The 24257-nt window shown below is 41.0% G+C and overlaps 1 protein-coding gene across 10 annotated transcripts in view; it reads left to right on the forward strand.

The window, feature by feature from the left end:
* The window catches only part of AFF1 (AF4/FMR2 family member 1), a 195769-nt gene that overhangs the window by 137726 nt on the left and 33786 nt on the right, over positions 1 to 24257 (forward strand). For 6 of the 10 annotated variants that reach the window (XM_014452055.2, XM_023750407.1, XM_023750410.1 and 3 more), the window contains 4 exons: positions 5915 to 5959; positions 9666 to 9752; positions 10692 to 10728; positions 14317 to 14368. In XM_014452055.2, coding sequence (XP_014307541.1) covers positions 5915 to 5959; positions 9666 to 9752; positions 10692 to 10728; positions 14317 to 14368 — 221 coding nt within the window. The remainder of the gene's footprint in view (positions 1 to 5914; positions 5960 to 9665; positions 9753 to 10691; positions 10729 to 14316; positions 14369 to 24257) is intronic. The other 4 variants (XM_014452056.2, XM_023750411.1, XM_023750404.1 and 1 more) reach the window with 3 other exon arrangements.

Raw genomic sequence — 24257 nt, forward strand, 5'->3', positions numbered from 1 at the left:
CCAATTGCCCCTAACTTCCCTCCCCTGCCAGCCGGATTGCCCCCAACTGCCCTCCCCTGCAAGCCTGGTCTCCCTCAACTGCTTTCCCCTGCTGGCCCGGGCACCCCTAACTGCCCTCCCTTGCCATCCTGGTCGCCCCTAACTGCCCTCCCCTGCCGGCCTGGTCACCCCTAACTGCCCTCCCCTGCCGGCCTAGTCACCCCCACTGCCCTCCCCTGCAGGCCTGGTCACCCACAACTGCCCTCCCCTGCTGGCCTGATTGCCCACAACTGCCCTCTCCTGCCGGCCTGATTGCCCACAACTGCCCTCTCCTGCCGGCCATCTTGTGTGTTGGAGTGATGGCCAATTTGCTTATTACCTCTTTATTATATAGGATTTTAAAATATATTTTTATTGATTTCAGAGAGGAAGGCAGAGAGAGAGGGAGGTAGGGAGGGAGGGAGGGGGAGAGAGAAACATCAGTGATGAGAGAGAATCATTGATCGGCTGCCTCCTGCACACCCCTTACTGGGGATCGAGCCCCCAAACCGGACATGTGCCCTTGATTGGAATCGAACCTGGGACTCTTCAGTCCACAGGCCGACGCTCTATCCACTGAGCCAAACCAACTAGGGCTAGATGGGCATTTAGATAGTTTCCAGTATCTTCCTATTTGCAAACAAGGCTGAAGTGAACAACTTGTGCACAAGTCTTCTTGTATATGTAGGAGTTGGTGTTAGAAGTGAGATTGCTGGGTCAGAGTATGAGAAATTAGAATTTGGTGACTGTTGCCAAATTGCTCTCTTCAGAAGTTGTGCCACTTGACCCTCCCACCAACCCCAGTGTCCAGTGCCTGTTTCCCTTCATCTCTCTCATAGACACAGTATTGTCAGTCCTTTGTTTTTTGTTTTGCCAATCTGATAGGTGAAAATAGTTTCTAAGAGTATTTTAATGTTTTTAAGGAGAAAACAAAAACAATTTCCTCTTTGTCCCTAGTATGCTTATTTCCATGTGGTTTGTTAATTAAAATGTAGACTTATAATTCAGACAAGCAACAGTGTTTAGTAAGTCTTTGAAGCTCTAAAAATTGGAATTAGAAACTTATTTTCGTATTCTGAGTTCTGAGACTGAACACATACCAGCAAGTAGCGTGCACTTGGTGATTCAACAAGGCGGAACGGTTCCCTGCTTCTACAGAACTTGTAATCTGGAAGCACAGAGATAAAACATGGGGTGCATTGACAGGAAAGTGTGTGCAGCTGTGGAGCACGTGTGGTTTCAGGAGGGAGGGACTCAGGGAAGGCTCAAGTGTCATGCTTGACCTTCATACCAGCCCTGTGAAGCCATGCGGGCTGGTAATGTGCCTTCATCACCATGAGGAAGTAGTCCCAAACAAGTTGAATCTTATCCAGGATTGCAGAGCCAGAACTAGAATCGAAGATCTGCTGGCTTCCTTCCTCAACGTGCTGCCTTTGTGCTCCCTGCAGTTCCTGGTTAGTGATAACTAAGCCTTTTTGAGAATCGCATTGTTATAAAAGTGCTGCTCTGTTGAAACTTGAGAGACTTAAAGCACAGTATTGCGAGAGCCTCCTGGTCTCAGTGGTGAGGTCTGTTTCTTCCATCCGGCTCTTTTTAGCTTATTAAAACAAACCTGTCACGCTTAGAAGACATTTACTAACATATCTTATTTTGGTATCAGTGCACTTCCCTATGATTACACAGTGTCATTCCTAGAGGAGTGAGGAATCAGACCAAGGCCAGCATTGCTGCCTTTTCAGGTCTGAAGTTTCTGTACTTGAGGGATGTCTATAGAGTGATGGGTGCCTTTGCTGCAGTAGCTTTCTCCCCCTGCCAAGCTAGTGAAGTTGCATCTTACAATAGATGATACCAAATGGAGGAAATAATAGTATGGAAAGAGTTGAATGCAATATGAAGTACAGTATGTGTTCAATCCACTTATTTATGCATTCATAGGTTGATTTTTATATGTGCCCTGATCAGGGATCAAACCCACAACCTGGTGTATCAGGACAACACTCTAACCAATTGAGCTACCTAGCCAGGGCCACTGCTATTATTTTAAAAAATTGAATAGAATTATGGTTCTTGTGTTAAGGCCATACCCTACTGGGGAAGTGAGGAAACCTCACTTAGTACAGAAACTTCAGACCCGAAAAGGCAGCAATGCTGGCCTTGGTCTGATTCCTCACTCCTCTTGGAATGACATTGTGTAGCCATAAGGAAGTGAGATCTACACACAGGACCCCAGGAGGGGAGCGCTGTCTCCTTTAGGAACCTAGACACTGAGGGTGGGAGACAACAGTGGCATTTGTAGTTGTAAGTGCCCTGCCAACTAGAGCCTTCTGATTCATGCAAGTAGCATAGGTTTTTATTGCTGCTTTTTATCATCTCTTATTCTTTGAGGACATTTTACCTGAAGATCTTGAGCCTAAACTCAGCTGTGCTTCAAGGAGACTGACTCTTTGTTCTTTGGCCTCAGTGTTAAAGGGGGAGCCTGAGTGGGAATGGCAGCACTGAGCTGGAGAGCCAGTGGGGAAAGTGGATTTTACAAAGGGATTATGTGTTGATCCACCCCTCCCTTTTTGGAACGTCTCCTCCCAGTGGCAGACTTGGAGGTGCCAAGGTGTACTTGATCAAACAAGGCAGCCTGTCCTTCCAGATCTTTCTCTGCAAACACATCTGAAATACCTATATTCTAGTTTCATCCTCTGAATTGATTGGGGGAGGAGTAGAGCTATGAATCTCAGGTAGATGGAACATAAAATGAGCTCCTACTTCTTACCGCCCCTCTTTTAAGTGCAGTTTTAAAATGTATCTTGTACAGGGGCATTACCTCTAATTCTCTAACTTACTTCAAACGGTTCAGTGTAGATGGGGCCGGTAGAGAAAACTATAAAGCAAACATGGTAGAATGCCAACATTTGGGGAATTCAAGTGAAGGGTTTGTGGAAATTCGTTTTACTATTTTTTAATTTTTCTCTTAAGTATGAATTTTCTGAAGAAAAAGTTAAATACATATTTTAGCATTGTCCCATGCAAACATACATATTGACATTATTATTTGAAGTCTGCACAGCATGCTGCTGGGTGTAATGTCAAGATCTTTAGCTGGACTCCTTTTGTTGGTTATTGATCATTTCCGGTTATTTGCCATTATAAATAGTGCTGCTTAGAGACCTGTAAATATGATAAAATCTCAGGTATTTGAAATGGTATCCCCAAACCCTTTTGAAACACTCCCACTTCCATAATGGACCTCATAGGAATGTTTACAGTAAATTAACCAATTAATGCTTGAACCTAAGAACTTATTTAGAATTTTTAATGGGTTATATGGTGACTGTTGAGCAATATATCCTGATACTAATAAGCACTAAGCCATAGAAAAATTTCTTCATTTTTGGTTCATCTCATGTAATAAAAATTTAGTCAAAAAGTGAATCTTTTAATGATATGAAACATCTTGGCTATGTGTTGACCACTGGAGTAATTATGAAGATTAGAAAGTTTTGTAATGTCCTGAAGTTGTAGCTTTTTTACTTCATTCTGTTGGAAGCAACGAGCAAATCTTTTTTTTTTTATTAATATATTTTATTGATTTTTTACAGAGAGGAAGGGAGAGAGATAGAGAGTTAGAAACATCGATGAGAGAGAAACATTGATCAGCCGCCTCCTGCACACCCCCTACTGGGGATGTGCCCGCAACCCACGTACATGCCCTTGACCGGAATCGAACCTGGGACCCTTGAGTCCGCAGCCAACGCTCTATCCACTGAGCCAAACCGGTTTTGGCACGAGCAAATCTTTTTTGCCCTAATTCCAACATGCTTGACTTTTTCATTGATTGCCAGAGTTTTCAAAAATTAATTTTTAAAAATTGATTTGAGAGAGAGATTTGTTATTCCACTAATTTTGCATTCATTGGTTGGTTCTTGTATGTGCCCTGATGGGGGATCGAGCCTGCAACCTTGATTGCCGCATATTTTAATTAGATTCCCCTTCTTATTCCAGCAACAGGTAAGATGAGGGGACTAGTCAGTGCAGTCAGATGCTCTGTTCTATTAATTCACCTTCAACTTCAAATTATTAGTTTTCCTAATGATGCATGTGAAAAATTGAGGCCATAGAATATAGTTACATTTGACCTTTAGGTCAAAACAGCACTTGTTTTGCTAAAATGTTTGGTTGCTAATGCTTGATTCGGTTCTCAGCCTTCCCTTAATGGTTTTGAAAATAAAGTGGGTGAGCAGGTCTATTTGTTGACATGAAGTAATGTCTGAAGGCAGGTCAGGTGGGACCAGCAGATAAAAAGGATATCCATGATATTTTGGTCATATTCTAATTTCCAGACCCTACCTCAAAACTAACAACAACATTCCAATTAAACCCATTCCATATCATAATATACATGCTTTAAAATCTAACCCAGGCAGGTCAGATCGCATTTGAATTTTGACATGCCCATTAGATTCAATTCCTGAACACTGTGAATGTTGTGTGTTCTTTTCTTTTTCTCTCTTTCCTTCTTCCTTAGAATAAACTGGAATGAGGGAAATGGGTTTATAAAACTCTAATTCAGGCACTAGCAGCCAGTGCTGTATTAAATTGCACTCAAATTAGGAACAAGAGCCAGGAAAAGAGCTCTTTTCTGTCTCCTCTAGCTGTGAGTCAGATACTGCACCCAACTGCCTAGCAGACCAGCGCTTTCTGCACACAGTGACAGCAATGGGAGGGGCTGTGTTGTATGGAACTTGCCCAGGGCACTTGGCTAGGAATTGACACACATCAGAAGTTACTGTTCCTTTGAAAACCATGAAGTCATGGGTTTTGTTTCATGTCTCTGGTTAAGGAAAGGTTTGGTTTGGGGTTGTTTTTTTTGTTGTTTTTTTTTTGTATATTTAACTTTTCCATTTACTCTGCACTTAAAAATATAAAGACTGTAAAATGATATTTCCTAGACATTGTCTGTGTGGTGGTACTACCAGCAGCAGCCACCGTTTGTTTAGCTGGGAATAAAGAAGAGATATAAGTAGTGGATCTTTTCTCCAAGACACTAGGTAATCTCTCTCCTTACGGTCTTTCTCTGGGGAAATACTATATGTGTGTGTTTGTATGTACATACATATTTGTGTGTATATGTGTATATAACATGCATATAAAAAGTCAAAATGCTGACTTGAAGTAGGGCTAGAGACATTCAGCTTTTTAAAAAATATTTTTTTTTATTGATATCAGAGAGGAAGGGAGAGGGAGAGCGAGATAGAAACATCAATGATGAGAGAGAATCACTGTCTGATGCATGCCCCCCACTGGGGATTGAGCCCACAACCCGGGCATGTGCCCATGACTGGAATAGAACCTGGGATCCTTTGGTCCGCAGGCCGACGCTCTATCCACTGAGCCAAACCAGCTAGGGTGAGACATTTAGCTTTAAAATGAATTTTTGGCAGGTTAAAATATTTCCAAAAAATCTATCCTTAATTGGAGGTTGGCCTCCTGACTGTGTGGGCGTATACTAATGTGGGATCATCTACATCCTCCTGTTAATATAGCTTGGCTCACTAGACAGATGTTGCTATGAAGGAGCAAACTGACACTGCTTTTATCTCTTTCTGCCTCTACTTTTGTTATATCCGTTATTCCCCTAGATTTAAGAATATACTAATTTTCTTTATACATTTTCCATTGAAAAGTTTTGACCTGGAGGCCATAATTAGTACCCCATGATTAAGTCAGGTTAATCTCTTTTGTCTTATTTCATCCAGAATGTGTAGTTCCTAATATTTCCCTAGTAAAAGGTAGGCCTGAGGTGATCCTACTTAAGAGAGAGTTGCTGTGTTAATACCTACACCTAATACTCCAGTTGTGTTTTGTTTGTGTGTACTAACTTTTTCTTTTTCCCATTCACTTTCAGCAGACCTACTCCAATGAAGTCCATTGTGTTGAAGAGATTCTGAAGGTGAGTTCATTGTTACTGTTTCTCACTTGAAGAAATATTTAGGTAGGCAGGCAATATCCATTGACTTTGTGAAAAGTTGCCATTCCAAACCCCTTTAAATAGCCCCACCTCCAACCCCAAACATCTCCAAAAGCAAAATTAACCAGAGCAGTAACAGAGGGACGCTAGGAATATTATTGAACTCTGACAGATTTTATTAATAAAAATGAAGTCTTCAAACTGCAAGGCTTGTGGACCAGAGTTTTGAGACCTCTTCTCTCCAGTTTTGCTGGTTGTCCATGAGCACCCAGGAGAGTTGCCTACTTTCAGGGGAACTCCCTGAATGGATGCAGTCAGGGAGCCACCAGCTGTTTGGTCTGCACCTCTTGGTGGTTCATAGGTGACACCTCATATTTGTATTTTCAGTGAGATACAAATATACAGTTTTAAAGGGGGTAAGAACATAGCAGACAGACTCTGCTAGAAACCAGGAACTGGTCATGTACAAGGGTCCATGTGCAATGTGCCTTAGTGGGTGAATGGAAATAGCTCAGGTTTGCATAGCCTCTTGGGGGAATAGTGCAGTACTTGTAGTACTTACGTTAGTGCAGCATTCCATTGACATTGGCACAGTGAGTGGTAACACTATTTGTTTGTTCGTTCGTTCATTTACTCAGCAAATGTCTATTAATCTTCAAATACTTTTTAGGCATTGGGGATGCCATAGGAATAAAAGTCCTTGTTCTCATGGAGGTCATAGTGGGGAAGATGAATATATAATAAAATTCTAGGTAGTGATAAGTGGTATTAGTCCTGTAGCAGGCAAATGCACAGATAACTAGGCAGAGGAAAGAGTGCAAAAACCTTGAGATGGGAACAGGTTGGTGTGTTACAAAACAGGAAGAAATAGACAGTGTGTCTGGAGCAGCCGTGGGCAAATGAATAAAACTAAAAAAAAAAAAAAAAAAAAAGACCATCCCCTTTTATGTAATGATGTTTACTTTGAATTTATATTAGTTCACACAAACACTCCATCCATGCTTTTGTTCTGGCCCTCCGGTCCAGTTTAAGAACCCATTGTGGCCCTCGAGTCAAAAAGTTTGCCCACCCCTGGTCTAGAGCAAAATGAGGGAGGTGGCGTGTAGAGCGGAGACGGCAGCGGTGTCGCCCAGAAGGCCAGGACTGAAACAGTGCCAAGTATTTTACCCCCACTGATGTGATAAGTCATGCTAAGGCTGGGCAAATTTGTGATCTTGTGATTCTGGGCAGCTTCCTCTCATGGCCCCAGTTCTCTTAAGGCCTAAGTCCCTCTCCCGAGCTAGGCATTCAGGGCAGTGCATACATTCTTTCAGCAAACCACACATTCCAACTGCCTAATTCAGTAGCCAGGGCAGCCTTAGGCAGTGACAATACAATGGATGTTTTCTGGGAATAATTGGTGATTAACCATCATAGATTGGAATTCTAAAGAAATTGGAATTTTAAATAAATTCTAAAGAAATTCTTGGAATTCTAAAGAGATTCTTGGAAAACTTAAGGATGGTACTTTCAAACAACTTCTCAATTAATTATTATATTTTACATTGTAGTGTTATAATGGTCCCATAGCTTAAAGTATAGTCAAATAAATAAAACAGTAAGGAGCTCTCGTGGGTGCAGTATTTTGGTGAAGTTCTTCAAAAGCTAGACTATTAATTAAAAGTTGTAATGCTTTTAATTTTTTAAGTTCTTTCTATGCACTATGTATCCAAGCATTTTACATAAGTTACCCATAACACTTTGAAAAATAAGTGGTTTTAGTCTACCTGTTATTGACATCTGAGGCTCAGAGAGCTCCAAGAATGCAGGCTCACCTGGCTGTTAAGGGTAAGTCAACATCAATTACGCTGCTTATTACTGTGCCAGGCCATTTCTGTCAATTCTGGGGCTGTAGCGACCCAGAGGGAGGCTGCAGGGACAGGCCAGAGGAGATGCGAACCAAGTTTGGGATTGGAAATAACCTACTAGAGCAGCGGTCGCCAACCTCTCGGACCTCACGGACCACCAGTGGTCTGCGAACCACCGGTTGGCGACAGCTGTATTAGCGCACCATGTTCAGCTGTGGTGAGGATCAGTGGGGGATTCTGTGGTCAGAGAGGTTGGTCAGCACTTTGAAAAGAATGAAGTGTTACAGTACACGATGTGTTATGCAAAGGAGGAGGTATTACAGCCTGGTCTGGGGTGGTCAGCTTGTTGGTAGAGGGTTGCCTGTCACTCCGTAAGCCAGTTTGCCAAGCAGGTCTGACACACATGATGACATGAGCAAGGGAGCATCCTCTAAAGGAGTCACTCAAATATGCTTGTGTTTTTCCACAATGACAAGTTTACTAGGGAGACCTCCCCAATAAGCCAGCAGTTACAAGCAGGTAGAAGTGAGCAGAGCCAGCATCCAGTGCAAAGTCCCGCTCACTGGCGGTGTCTGCAGTGGAGAGGTGCATGTAGGTCTCAAAACAGGCAGCCACAGGGGTGCACCTGTCAGATGGAGTGGGAGTCCGGCAGGGCTCCGGGCGTGACTGGTACATCAAGCGCCTGGAGGTCGGAGCTCTGAGTTCTTACAGCCTCAATGGGCAGAGGTCCCACTCCATATCAGTATTCATATGAAGGCCTTATCCCAGTGTCCAGACTTGTGGTTTTGGCCGTCCCTGTTCCCCGGATCACCTCAGTCGACATAGCACTTGTCATAACTGGCATGGCTGATAGTGACTCCATGTTGGATTGTCACAAGTGTTCAAAAAGTCCACTCTGCTCTTGCCCCAAAATGTGGGAATTGGTTTTTTTCTTTTAGACGGGGAAGGCAAGAGGCCCATACCCGGTGCTGTCAGCCACTGGCTTCCTTTCAGTCATTTGGGAGCTCCGTTTTCTCATTGGTAAAGAGAAGGTTGCAGTTAGTGATCCCCCAGCCACTTTAGCTCTGATAAAGTGTGTGTGTGTGTGTGTGTGTGTGTGTGTGTGTGTGTGTGTACACGTACATATTTGTGATTGGACACCTTTAAGCTGACACTGTTTTTAGCAGAGTAAAATATAATTCATGAATGTGCTTAGAAAAAAGAATTCATGTCAAGGTAAATGTATTCATTTGTAAGATTTAGAAACCTTGCCTCTATGAAGAGTAAATAGAAATTAAACTTCTGTTCGTGGAAAGGGAGGTAATTTTTTAAGGCTCTCTCCTCCACACTGTTCTTATGTACTAATAGTGTGTATCAGGGAAGGGTCAAATCCATTAAAACTCTCCCAAGAGGAACAAGTGACCTAAATTACTTGTTTGCTTAAGTCAAACAGGAAAATTCTTCTTCCTTTGAACTTAAATAATTCCAGGAAATGCAATAAAGAAGCTGAGGGAGAAAGAAAGCATTGAGCAGGCTCCGCTTTCACAGTTACATAAGCTCTGGTAATACCTACACCCGTGTGTACGCTTTACCGTATTCAGTGTTAAGACCATTGCTGTTCTATGCTCTTGTTTTTCTCCTTCATACTGATTTTTTTTCTCTTCAGTTTTGTAAGTTGGAGATCTTCAGCTTTTGAACATAGCCCATTAAGTAGGAGATTTTTTAAAAGGAAATGAAATAACCTTTAGTTTGACTTTTTCATTTACCATCAATCCACCCTGCATTGTTTAAAAAATTAACTTCAGTAGCAATGTGTTCTATTTATAATTGGCTTTTTCTTCCCTCCCCAAATCTCTTTTCAGGAAATGACCCATTCGTGGCCACCTCCTCTGACAGCAATACATACGCCCAGTACAGCTGAGCCCTCCAAATTCCCCTTTCCCACCAAGGTAACGCCCTCAGTGTCGCGGGCACTGCACCCATAGTGCCATCTGAGGATTGCTGTGAGCCAGATTAGTCAACTGCTGCTTGTTGAACTCTTTGGCAATTACGTTAAAATTACAATTAATTTTACTTCTAAAGTGCTTCATAATGTATTCAAACACTTTCTTATCCAAAGTATGTCAGTAATTTTTTTATTGGGTTGTATAGGGTTTTGTAGCTTATGAAAGCATTCAGTGCTTTCCAGTAAGTCCTCTCATTTGAGGGTCATTACCTAGAGATGGGAAAACAGGGGCACAGGAAATAAGTGAGGTGGGTTGTCTGGTTCCTAGTTTAGAATGGAGATACATACATTTACACACATACATGCATCTTACACTACTCACGTTTCTTAACTTTTCTTAAAGTTTAACGTGATCTGCTACACTTGTGCTGGTTTCAGAACAAGCAAATCAACAGCTGACATATGTTTCTGTTGCAGTATTTATGAACAGTGAAATAAAATTAAAATACTACCATTTTTCTTTGGGGGGGTTGTACTTTAGGATAGCCTTCAGAATCTAGAAATATCTTCAGATCTGTGTTCTGTCTAACCTGATATATGCATGCACATTGTAAATATATTATAGCCATTCCTTTCCATGGTATTGTTTTCAAAAGAGGTTATGTCTTCTCAAATTAGTATTTGCCACATTTGATACTTGACATATTTTCTAATGATAGTTTTTTAAAAAGATGATTCATGTTTAAAGTAAAATACTATATACATTTTGGTTGTTTTTTTAAATCTTTGCTCAATACTAAAGGAAAAATAAATTCTAGTAAAGAAGAGAAGCAATAAAACCTATTTTGTATAAAAATTAGACTTATCAGTAGTTAATAGATTTAGCCATGATGCAACCTTAATTTTATAAACCTTAACTGGAGATTTTTCTTTTTCTTTATAGGATTCTCAACACATCAGTTCTGCAACCCAAAACCAAAGTAAGTAAATATGTGGAACTGATTATTGCACTGGAGAACAAAGCTTGGTTCTTACTGTTTTGATATTAAAGGAAGGAAAAAACATTAATGAGGGCTTCCTGTGTTGAAAGAATGGGAACGCAAGACCAATATAAAGCTGCTCTTTAGGTGGAATTTCAGATTGTTGCAAAGAGTTCATGGAGCTGTTTTAGTAAAGTCCTTAACAGATATAATTTGGTATTTCGTGGCACGTTATCAATATCTTGAATAAGATTCTCAAGCATTATAATCCAGGAATTGTATACAAGGGTGGGCAAATATAGGTTTGTAGTTGTGAATGATACTCTTTTGATTTGATAAAGCTATTGTAATACTCATAATCTGCATGTCTTTCCATGCGAACAACTGTAACCCTAGTTTTGCTCACCCCTGTATAAGACCAGGTTGGGATATTTTGTGTGATTCTTGTATTTCTTTATACAAAAGTAAGAAATTGTTATAAAGAATACAGCACACAGTTTCTTTAGCCCCTCTATATGTATTTGCCATATAATTAATTTTTTAACCCCTTTTATGGATTGTAAATACTTGAAAATTTAGGGAGAAACGGAAAAAAGCTAACTTTATCCATCTCTTCTCTTCATCAGTAATTTTGATAAATTCTTTTTGTCCCAAATACATGCAAGGCATTTCATACCTTACAAAATTGACTAGGGTATTTGCAATCATTTAGTTCATTAATACTGTGTAGTAGGTGCCCAAGTTCTAAAGTTTTAGTCTTCAAAGAATGGGGACCACAGTAGGTTGTGTGTCGGGAGAGGGAGCTCTGAGGTAGATGTTCCGTGGAGGTGACTCTTCCTTCATCTTTTCCACCTCATTCTTTTTCATCACTTGCATTTTCCCCTCTTGGTTATTCTACCATTTAAATTGGATGTGAGGAAAGTAAAAAGATGAGAAAAGCAAGAAACAGAGCATCCTTCCTCTAGAGCAGGGCTGGGAAAACTGCAGCCTACAAACACAACCTGTTCTGCAGCTGGTTTTTGTACAGAAAGTTTTATTAGGACACAGCCGTGCCTGCTTATTATTAAGCCACAAGGTGTAGCGTGCAAAGTATAAAATATACGTCTGACCTTTACAGAAAAAGTTTGCTGTCCCCTGCACTAGAGATACTAAATAAGGTCTTACAAAAAACTGACCATCTTGTCACAGTGTTATATAAACTAGCAAGGTAAAATGGACAGAAATCGATGGCTGCTTGGGGAGATTGGAAAATCTTTTTTCTCAGCATCTTGGCAGCTGAGGCAGAGATAGCTAGCTGGTGGAGTGGCGCGGGACTGCAGGTGGGCCGCCAGCTCAGCTGTGGACAGGATTGCCAGTGCTCCTGTACCCGTACTTGCTGGGCTGCTAGCCATGCAAATTCTGTGCCTCCTACTGGTTTACTCACAGCTTGATGGCTAGCTCCTGGTTTAGAAAGGCCTACTCATCCTTTAAATGGATTTCCCCTTTTAGCAATAGAGTTGAAGATGGACTGCTAAGTGCTTTGTTGTCCAGGTATGGGTGTCCTCTCGGCCTGTGGACTCATGCGGGCTCATTCTTTGTTTCTCTGATGAGAAGTTTTCAGACTGGCAGGTCTCCTGTAGGTCTTGGCTCACCCTTCAGGAGTTACCTTGGGGTCTTACTTGTTGCCACCACTTGTCTGTGGGTGTTCTGTGGAACCTAGTTTACCTTTGGGAGGATGTGGTCTATGTGGGGCCTGGTTGGACCCTAAAGGGGTCTAGTTGTGTGTTGGATGAAGAGGGAGTAGAGTTTATATGGATATAGCTTTCAGAAAGGTAAAGTTTGACATATATTTATGCCCAGGAAGAGAATTGAAACGTCTTGAAAGGGATCTTACGGTTTTGTAGAGTTCAGAGAATGAAGTGTAGGGACTTTACTCGTGTGTTCACATCCACATGTGGGAACATATCTGCCTGCGGATAACAGAGCCTCGTGTGGCTGAGGGCCAGTCAGGACGATTGAGCAGGAGTCCCTGCGCGTGGTCAGAGGGTGACCCTAGTCCCTCTCATTTGTAGTCCTGGCTTTCTAGCTGGAAGGGGGAGCAATTAAAAAATATTATGTAAGAGCTGCTGCCACCATGAGGATAAAGTGATTAATTGCAAATATTCAGGGGTCCACATGACCTTTGTGAGAAATACCACTCACTCTTGCCTAAAGGCATCCCTGTTTCCACCCACTCGAGTCCTGTTTCAGGTCCCTCTACCTCATGCTCAGACAGAATCAGCAGCCTCTTAACTGGCTTGCTGCCTCAACAGTTGACGTTTCCTGCTCTCTTCTAGGTTAGCCCGGGCTGCACCTCCAGAATACTTTTCCTGAGGAATAGCTGCATCAAATTCCTGTTTAGACCTTTGATGGTGTCTCATTGCCCAACAAATAGTTATAACTTCCCACCCTGGCCTTCAGAGCCCTCCAAACCCTGACTTCCACCTGTCTTTCCATGTCCTTCTTCACAGATTCTCACCCCAGCCTCACCCTTTCCAAATCTGTGCCGCTGCTACGCCTCCACTCTGCACCTTGGTTGGCAGTGCCTCCTCTGCTTGCAGATCTTCCTCACCCTCCTGCCAGAGTCATTCTGTCAGCATCTCACCCGTCCTTAGTGACACAGTTCATGGGGTTCCCTTTGCCTCCTTTAATCATTTGCCTCCTCTAATTAATCGAGGGGCCATTCTCTTAATTCCTGGGACAATTACTTTATGATCAATTTGTGTACTTAATCTCACACTGCCTAGGCTTGTAGGTATTTGTGCTCTGTTTGATGTCCCTCAGTCAACTGTAAGCTCATTGAGGACAGGGTCAAGTGCCCTGAACATCTTACCCATGAGACACTCTATAAATAGCTGGTGAATATGTAGATTGTGGGGGATGTTGAATAATGGAGGGACGAGAGGGAGGTTTGGCCAAGGACAGAGGCTGTAAGTGGAGTGCTGACAGATGACTGATAGATACCTGAGGTCAAACCAGGTGGGGGGTGAGAGCAGCTCTGCCCTGGTGCTTCCATCTGAACCCCCCATCAGGAGAGTCTTCTGGGCATCCTTCCTCTGCCCCCGGACAGGGTGGCAGGGCCTCCTGCAGGCAGTGCTTTTCAGAGTGCTTTCGCTTTAAGCCAGTGGTTCTCAACCTTGGCTGCACATTAGAATCACCTGGGAATCTTTTTAAAATCCTTATTTCTGGGCCTCATCCTCTGGAAATTCTGATTCTTTGTTACTAATGTTGTGGCCCCATCCCATAACAAAGAAACAGAATTTCCGGAGGATGAGGCCCAGAAATCAGGATTTTAAAAAGGTTCCCAGGTGATTCTAATGTGCAGCCAAGGTTGAGAACCACTGCTTTAAGGGTTTTTAACTCCAAGCAAGCCCTCCCTCTAGAAGTAAAATAAATAGTGATGGGATCATGACAAGTGCAGTGTTTAGCACCCTGGTGGACAGAATTTAAATATACTGAGTGTTTAGGTGAAAAGGTGAGGGGGGGACACTAAAAAAGGGAATTTATAACTAAAAATCTCATGAATATATGTCACAATGCTGCTCTAATCATTTTCCCCCTCCCCCATAGAACAATATGATACATCTTCAAAAACCCGCCCTCATTCTCAGCAGGGAACATCGTAAGTAAAATGCTTTTGTTTATTAAAAGTTTTTAATACAACATTGTAATTTCCCATGTAAATCTGTTGTTTGGATTTTTTTTTTTCTTTTCCTGTTTTCACATAATGAAGTTCATAAAATACTGCTGCATTGTAGAGGGAAGAAATGACCTACATTTATATTTGGATTAAGTTGTGTTGAAGTGTTAGGCACCATAACAGAGTTTGATAAGGGGTTTTCTCACAAGAATGGCATTTGAGCCATAATTTACATATTAACTGTGGAAAATAGAAGGTTTTAGCTGTATAAATTTTAGTCTTAAGTAGCTTTAGCTTTTGGAAACATCTTGGGGGAGGGTGCACAATTTAAGATTTGCTGCCACCTTTTTGGCCTAGTTTTACAGAATGAGCCCTACTGCCCAGCTGTGCTTTATTAAGGCCACGTAAGTCCAGATATATTTTGGGTTTTTGGAACAGTTTAAACTACATAATAAAGATTTTTAAATCAGCATTTTGACCCAGTTTGTCATTTCTTGATGATATTGAACTAATAGTTCTTTCTTTTCACACACCTAGAAGTGGTGTTTGGGGACCAAGTGAGAAGGCCTTTCTCTCCTTAGGTATCTAATCAGTTACTAACGATGTGGGGTGGCTAGTCTCAGGTTCAGACTCCCACTTTCTGCTATTTTCTGGGCATAATATTTGTTCCATATATTTTGGAAACAGGGATTACTGTGGATTGAATTTTTTTTTAAATATATTTTATTGATTTTTTACAGAGAGGAAGGGAGAGGGATAGAGAGTTAGAAACATCGATGAGAGAGAAACATTGATCAGCTGCCTCCTGCACATCTCCCACTGGGATGTGCCCGCAACCCAGGTACATGCCCTTGACCGGAGTCGAACCCGGGACCTTTCAGTCCGCAGGCCGACGCTCCATCCACTGAGCCAAACCGGTTAGGGCTGGATTGAATATTTTTAAAACTGTAAAATCACCGTTCCCAATTGCCACTGTTCACTTTATGCAATTTGTTTTCATTTCTCCATAGCAAAATAAGAAAAAAAGAACAATATAATGAGATATTTAAAATAAATTTATTATAGTTTAAGGGATGGATTTATGTGTGTGTGTAATAAAAAATCTATTTCACTTGTGGTACTAGCAGGTGGTGACTTTGTGCTTGTTTTTATTGTCCTTTACTAGAAAAGAAAATTGATTCATATGTCAGTTATTCTCTCCCCCTTTTTTCTTTTTTGCCTTTTCCTTTTTCCCTTTTTGTTTTTTCTTAAAGAGAAAAAAATTTCTTCGCTCCCAAATTTTGAAGTCTAGAATCACTTTCCTAGATTAATTGCATTTAAAGAAGGAGGTTTGTTAAGCCAGTTGATGGCTGGGTAGAAGATAGAAACCACAGCTCCAAGGCTCACAATTGCAATAACTCTGTATCTTCCCCAAGGTTTTTACACCTTGTGCTCTTTATAATAGCTGGTAGTAGAGCCCTTTAGACCATAAAGGCCCTGGCCAGTGTCTTTGGGGGGCAGTGAGAAAGGGGGAGTTGAAGAGCTTGCGTCTCACTTGGCAGTAAGAATAGAAGGGAGGTGCTCTCCTAGAAAGTGAGTGAGTGGAGGCAGCAGCACCAGCAGAGAGCAGCTGTGTCCCTGGGCCTATGAGGACAGGAAGAAATGAGGCAGATCTAGGCTTAAGAAATAGCTTCAGGTGGAGCAGACTCCCATCACAGTTTCCATCAGCTTCTGGGCTTAGGTAGTTGGTGGGGACTTAATGCTACTCAGAGATATGGGTAGTTCTGATAAGTGAGGTAGACCACTGAAATCAGAGATGCCTGGAAGTTTCTAACAGGTATACTTATCTCTTGTGATATTTGTAGTGTGTTTTTTTTTAAATAAAAATGTTAATTTGCTATATACAAAATTAACTAGAAAAGCATTTTGTCACGACCCTCATTGACTTAGGGAAGAAATGAAAGTAGGGCCTAGTGGAGGTAAAGAGGAGGTGGAGAGTGGTCCAGGAGAGAAATTAGTACTGAGCCTGGGTAGATGAGGGGGACTGTGTGGTTGTAGTGGTGTGGGGTGGGGGTGGTGGTATTGGTAAGTGCTCAAATGAATTGTACCTGTAGGTTAAAGGAATCACATTTATGGAGACTTCATGTGAGCAGTGTCCCAATTAATTTGTAAAGTGCAGTCATTGCTTCAGATTTAGTACAGTAAACCTCTTAGTGCTCACAGGTTAATTTGATCTGGTGTCAGCGTTAGGGTTCTTTGACATGCACTTCAACTGCTTGAGTGACACATACTAGTACAGCGCCTGGGAGATAGTCTAATGTACTTTGAATGTCAGGAAAGAAATGTTAATTACAGAGTCATTTGTACTTTGGTTTCAAAAGTCAATCTAGGTCATAATGCCCTTTCTTTCAGAGTTACTAGTACTTGAGACTCCTTAGAAAAGTGGAATAGGGTGTGTGAAGGAAAACAGAAGGGCCCAGCACTGGAGAATAACTGGAGCCTGTCTTAACTTCGCTCTGTTCAGACCTTGGAGGAGCGCTGGTGCTAGCTAGCCTGGTGGTAGAGGATGTAGGAGGGAAACAAATATGTGCAGAATCCATTGCTTTTACTTTTTGTGGTTGAAGCTCTAGTTAGTTCTTAAATGATGAATTCCTTCTGCCAAGCTCTGCAGGGGAGTGATTAGCTAGGATGTCAGTGCCATTTCCCCTCAGTTTAGGGGAGGAGGTGCCTGGCTTTGGAGTCCTCTTCTTTCCTAAGGCTTAGGTCTGTGCAGTTCTCAGGGGAAAGTACGTCTTTCCTTTTTTAATACAGTCATTAGATCCTTTATATGATTGGGGGCAGTTCCCTTTCTGTGCAGCCAGATACAGTTTACCGGTATCAATTCTTTTGCCAGCCTTTCAGAAGGGATAATCTGTTAATGTTTAAGAAACTATAAAGCAGTCTCCAGAGATTATTGTGGCTAACTTTCTTCTCCCTTCCCACCCCTGCCCTGAAATTGCCAAGTCCTTACTAGAAAGTACCGTCCTTTACTTTTCTTGTATCTCTCTCAGAAATCGTCAGTGCTTATTTAGACTAAGAGACAGAACTTAGCCGTTATAAGCAGTTTGCAGTTTTATTTACATACATGGAAAGTTTCTTTTGAAACAAGGAAGATTCTAGACTTAAAGACTGGGATTGGAAGAAGAAGAAGGAAAAAAAAAGACTGGCATTGGGATCATCTTGAAAGTTTGGTGATGAGAAATGGTACAAAGATAATAAAGGCTGAGAAGAGCCTGATGCCTTTTTAAATGAGCCCGAGTTTTCAACTTTTATATTCAAAACATTATTGGTTTTGAAACTAAATGTTGGCAAAGGATTAAGGAAGCCCCATTATTTCAGTTTATTATGATATAAAATGATCACATCAGGACACATGTCTGCTGAAATGTCCTAAAATTTAGTCTGAAGAAGTGACTTACTTGGACCAGCTCATTTAAATTATATTTAGCCTAAGGAAATTGTTCATAACTCTCCTTTTTAAGGTATTCTTTTTGTCTTATCTTTAAATGTTAGCTTATATTATGTGAAAGTGTTTTGCCTGGATCCTTTATTTTAATGGCAGCTGTAATGTAGAGTGCTATTTGCTGATAAATATTATGGAAGAAGTGATTAGAAATCACCTAATGTGCAAAGCTTGTGAATTATTTGTCACTGAGATCACACCCGTCTCCCGTAAACAAGAAACAAACATTTGTGCTATCAGTCACACATTGGTAGTTCTACATTCAACCTTCAGCATCACAGAGTGTAAGTGGAGACCCCGTTCTAATAATGCCCAGTACTCAATACCAGGTGTTGCTGGAAAAGGATACACCTTGTTTTCACCCTCAGCTTATCTGATCAAATGATTGAGGATCCAGGGTTACTGCTGTTCAGAACTATGTTAGTAACCTAGATATATTGGGAAGTGATTTGTTAGGAGAGTTAGGGGTGTAAAATAAAAGAGAATAAGGCAGGTAGCTTTTCTTTTAAATATGTTAATGTTAGCCATGCTGTCGGGAAATGAGAATTTGTAGGATTGAGTATTGAAGATTTCTGTTCATAAATGGAAGCAAACAAAAAGAATCATTCTGTGCAATGTTGTTTTTTTTAAAAAGCTGCTTATTTCATAATTATAGTCACTAGGGGACATTAAACCAACATTTAGAAAACACTACAACTCCCAATTGTAGAATCACCTTTTTCCCCCATCCACACTATGCTGTGACTAGCTTACTGTAGGATTATAGACTCTTGGAATAGTCAGTTTAACTCTTCAACTTTAAACTTTACTAGATAATATTCTAGGATCTCTTGCAGGACAATGTTTGACTTAACATTGTATATGAGTTCATGCTTGAAATTTGAGTAATGTTGAAGGCATAATGTTGAAGGCTGTGTAACTAAGCCTCTTTTAAATAATTATAAAAATACTGCTAAGGAGCTGGATGGATCATCCTCTTCAGAGTATTCACCTTGGAGCTATACTTTCAAATGATGCAACTCTGGCTTGTACTTACTTTGGGAGCACCCCTTTAGGATAATATCTACCACTATGCTTGGTCTAAGACCAAAGGTCAAATAAAATGGAAAATAATAATTTTGTATAATAGGTAAGTGTTAAGTAAATGAACCTGTGTGTGTCCTACAAAAGAAAGTCTTCTCATCATTCTTTAACGTGCCTTTGACTTCAGTTATATATATTACTAGAGTCCCAGTGCACGAGATTTGTGCACTGGGGGGTGGGGGCGGGGAGGATCCTCAGCCTGGCCTCTGCCCTCTCGCGGTCCAGGACCCCTCACTCCTTACCACCTGCCTGCAGCGGAGGTGGCGGAAGAGGCTCCCGCCACCTCCACTGTGCTCGCCAGCCGTGAGCCCAGCTTCTGGTTGAGCAGCGCTCCTTCTGTGGGTACGCACTGACCACCAAGGGGCAGCTCCTGCGTTGAACGTCTGCCCCCTGGTGGTCAGTGTGTGTCATAGCGACCGTTCGTTCTGCTGTTCAGTCGATTTGCATATTATGCTTTTATTATATAGGATTATATAGGATTCTCTGGGCTTGGCTCCAGGTGACTTGGAGATATTTTCAAAAATTGCCATTCTCCATTCAGTGCATAATTATCAAACACAGGCTGGGTACCTAGTGCTGCTTTAGGTATTTGGGGAAACAATGACCAATAAGACAATATTCATTTGGTGATGTGATAGTGACCGGCGTGGGGGAGGAGTTTCCTTGGATGTTGGTGATACTTCTGGGAGGGAGATCAGGAAAGGTCTCTCAGAGGAGGTGACATTTGATCTGGAGCCTGAATGGTGAGAGGGAGGCAGAAAATGCTTGCCACCTTTAAAGGGGCTTGATAATTTATGCTGCAGGCTGTAAGGCATTTGAAAACATCAGAAAATAATTCTTATTGGAAGTGACTACTTTAAAGTGGTTCATTTGCATATGCAAGACGTGGTTTAAAGGAGTCCTTAAGGGTCAACTTAAGTTTCACTTTTAATCATAACTGCTAATTTACTAAGTGACCCTAGACTAATTTAAACAATAGATTGAATGATTGCATAAAAAATGTTTTAAATTTCTAAGAATCTATTAGGCCTAAACTAATTTGTGCATCCCACTCACTCTGGGATACTGGGCTGTAAACACGGTATGGTTTACTTCCATGAGATTTCATATTCCCTCCCTCCCTTTCTCCTCCCCACCCCCCACTTCTTCTCCCTGCCAAGGCCCTCCATAACCAACCCTTTGCCTCCCCCTCCACCCCGCCATTACACAAGTACATTTTCCATTCTGGCCACTTTCAACTCCTTGCTGTTTTCTATACTCTGATTACTTTCCCCAATCCCTCCTCCTCTCAGGTCTTTCCTTGGATGTCATCCCCTTATCAACTGTCTTCCCTAACTACCCATGGAGAAGAGCAACCCACACCTATCTTTTCTTTTTTATACTTTTGTTCCCCTCCATTGAAAAAGGGTTAGCTGTTTATCTCCTTCCTCTACACCAGCAATTTTTAGCCTTTTTCATCTCGTGGCACATATAAACTAGTTACTAAAATTCTGCGGCACACTAAAAAATATATTTTTGCTGATCTGAAACCCCCCACCCCAAAGGTATAATTTTGATTCATTCACACTGGTTGGCTATTGTGTTGGCCTTTTAAAAAAAATCTGACAATATAAGGGACAAGAGGTCAGTGCCCCTGACTACACAGTCAGGTATTACCTGTTTTAAAAAAATTTTGTGGCACACCTGCTAAAAATCGCTGCTCTAGACTTGTAAGTGCCTCAAGAGCAGGATTTTGTCTGCTTGGAATCTTGAGTAGGGCCTGGCATATAATAAGTACCCAGAATAAATGTGGAAGGAAAATTATTATACATAAACTTGATTAAATACCTGAGCCATATTTAATAAACATGATTTTCAGCAATAATCTTTCTAGATTTTGTTTCTAGTCATCCCATATGCCACCCTTGCACTAGTGTCTTATTTGTCATACTTACTGATTTAATCTTATTTATTAACTTCACATTTTCCCTCATTTATACTCTTACGCTTTTTCTCATCCTTATTTGATCTCAGAGGATCATCATTTCATCCGTGAGTTTGAATACTCTCTTATACCTCTGACAACAGTTTTTACTTATCAACCATAATAAGCTGAATTACTATATTAAATCATGTGCTGAGTCACTTTCCCCGCTATCTGATTAGTCCATAATCTCCCATAAACCATCTCTCCATGAATTTGAATTCTGCCAACTACTCTCGCCCTTAGGAGAGTTCCCCTTATATGTTGTCACAACTGCTTAAGATCTGCTTTTTTATTTTTTCATTTATTGTATGTGGAGTCCTCTTCATAATTTGTAGCCTCCCATCATCTTGTACAAAGCATTTGTAGTCCTTGTTTCTGCCCTTTATAAAAAAAAAAAGGAATCAAAGCCTGACTGAATTAAAAAATTTGGGGAATTATGTATCTACTTGGTGCCTAACCTCTTTCTCCCTGCAATCCATTGCTTGTTCTGTCCCCAAATCAGTTTTAGGTTTGTGCAGTTTTATACATTCTTACATGCTCATTAGCAGTGCTGAAAAGCATTACTTTACATACCATTCAGGCACCTAATACCAGGGTTGTAACTTATTAATTGCTGAGCTTGCTTTCACTTGCTCTTTCCCAAGTAAAATGTAGGGCCTGATCATAGGAAACGTTTAGCCAAGAAGTTAGTTTTTTTAAGTTTTTGGGGTTGGAATTGAGATGTTACAGAGTATTGGCGGTGAACTCTTTGGCAAGCCCAGTCTTAGGAATAGAAAGGGAATAAAGGCTTGTCTGGTGTGTCTTCACAGTAACAATTGCACTGAGTCACTGAAGCGTGCCTGCCAGAACCTGTGCTTGGTCTGAGTTTTGCAGAACAACTGCCAGAAGAATGCGTTTGTGCAAGGGGTTTGAAGATTGTAACCTCTAAGTCAAAAGTTTACCTAACCAGTAGTGGTTAAGCCTACGCGGTAGTTCAAAGAGGTGCATTACCTGAGCACTTGGCCTCTTTTGAACGGTGCCAAGGTGGGCCGTATGGTGCTGTGTGCTCTGAAATAACTGCTTTGTCTTAGAGGTTGAAAGTGAAATTGCAGTAGTTATTTGACCAGTTTAAAAAGTATGTAAGGTTTACAGTTTATTGATTTTCATAAAGGAAAAACAGCATATTTCTTTTATTCCAACAAGATAGTTATTTTACTAATTTGTCCTTTTTTTCATAAAGGTTCTTAATTTATTAATCCTCATGAAAAACCTGGAGTCACCACAGATAAAGTCCCTGAAGAATCTTCTCTCCTTCTGTTGTCATGTCTTGCAAGTCTATATTTAGGTTCATTTTTCTTTGTTTGATCTAAGGAATCATAAATCGTGCCAATGCCAGTTGTCTCCCCACCACCAAAACGGGTTCTGAATCCAAACACAAAGATGACATCTGCTGTGGTCTTATACATTTTGGCCAGTTTTCCCCGAATTTCTGTCGGGTACTGTAGCCTTCCCAGGGTGAAGGACACTGATGACCATTTGTTTCCACTGAAATAGTCTGTTGGTCATGAGTTTCCTGGTCCGGATAGTTACTTGGTTGTTCATGGTGGAGGTTGATCTTCAAGCAGCCAGGGAGGAAAATCCTTTCTCTCTTTCTTGATAGTTCTTTTCTTGTAAATCGAACTCTTCTCTCTGTGGGCACTGGAACTTAGATTTCATTGCATCAGTACATTAGTTTTTCTAGCTGTTGGGATCTACGTGAGCTAGAGCCAGGGGATTGGACCCAATGGAATCGCTTTTGCTTCCTGTCTCCAGCATGTACCAGCTTCATGACCTTTTCAGTGGCAGCTCCAAGCTAGTTCTTCATCCTTGGAGTGTGAGGGGATCAGAGTCAGCCCACAGGGTTGTGGGTAAAGGGAGTGCCTGTAGTCCTGATCACAGTGGAGGTGCAGTATGTGGTACTGTTACTCAGTCATGCAGCCAGCTTTTTAGATAGCCAGCCTGCCAAATTCTAGATATAGAAGTTATGAAAGTACAAATGACTTGATCCTGCCCCAGAAAACCTTATAGTTGAGTACATCCTTTGGGGCTTGACCCAGATTTTATTGTTGTGAATGGAATTGGTTCTAAGAGATTTGGTTCTTTTTAATGGGTATAAAGGTGCTCACCCAGGTGTGCTGTAATAAATTTTGCCATTCTTCACATTCAGTGACCAGTTCTTTCACATATAATTTGTGAAGTATAGTATGGGATGGTATGCTAATATTCTAGGCGTCAGATATAATTGTGGGACAAGTAGGGGCTTTAGCAGCTGATTTCTTTGAATTTTTCCCTTATCTCCAAAAAATAAAACCTTTACCTGTTGTCGGGTTACATTTCCCCCAACTATATAGATTTTTTTTAAAAATCACAATGGCATTTGTGATTAATTTTCTAGTTAATGGTTTTTAAGTAACTTTTTTTCTTACTGGAGATGTAATACCTGTTTGTTATCAAAACTTTAGAAATTATTTTTCTTCCCCTTACTTAAGAGCATGCTTCTTATGTTAAGCTACCCATCTCTGGTGATGTAAATGTGGTTTCTGGAAGATTCTGTGGTTACTCTTGGCTGAGTTGGCAGATGCTGACAGTATGCTATGTGTGCTGATTCTCATGTCAGATAAATTATACCCTTGAATTTTGATTAAATGAAATGCCATGTGTAAATCCCTAGTAATTGATAGATCTTGTTTAATCTTACTAGTTTATCATTGCTTTTTGAATGAGTGTTTCTGTGGAGATACCTTTAGCAATCTTCTCTCAGTGGTCACTGTCCCTCCACACTTAGGTCCTGAATAAGTTTTGTATCTGCAGGCTTGTTTTGCCATTATCTATCTAACACTCTGAAGGGGGTAATTTCAGAGTCTGGAACAGCATTTTTTTATGGTCCCTTTTATTCCTCAACAACAAGCAGAGCTGAAAGTCATAACATATACTTTCTGACTTAGTGTATCATACATACTTTCTGATTGACTCTAGAATATATTCATGGAAGCTGGGCATTCAGTAGCGAGGCAAACAACTGACAGGGTATTTAGTCCTCTGCTCACAGCAGGAAGCATGGTTGGATTACATGGTCATTGACGTTTCAGGGAATGAAGACAAATCAGTTTTATACAAAATAAACCCAATGACTAAGAAACAAAGAGATTCATTAACTGTGGTTTTGTTGTTGATGGTTAATATTGAATATAATTTGTCAGTTTTTTTTCTTACATTTATTCCAGAGATATGTCTTTTATTTTTGCTTGTGTGTACCCTAGCCAAGCCACCATTCAGGAATATACCTGTTGAATAACTTTTTCTTATATACCATTATGATTGCT

This window comes from Myotis lucifugus, unplaced genomic scaffold (assembly GCF_000147115.1).
Source record: "Myotis lucifugus unplaced genomic scaffold, Myoluc2.0 scaffold_12, whole genome shotgun sequence".
Classification (NCBI taxonomy): Eukaryota; Metazoa; Chordata; class Mammalia; order Chiroptera; family Vespertilionidae; genus Myotis; species Myotis lucifugus.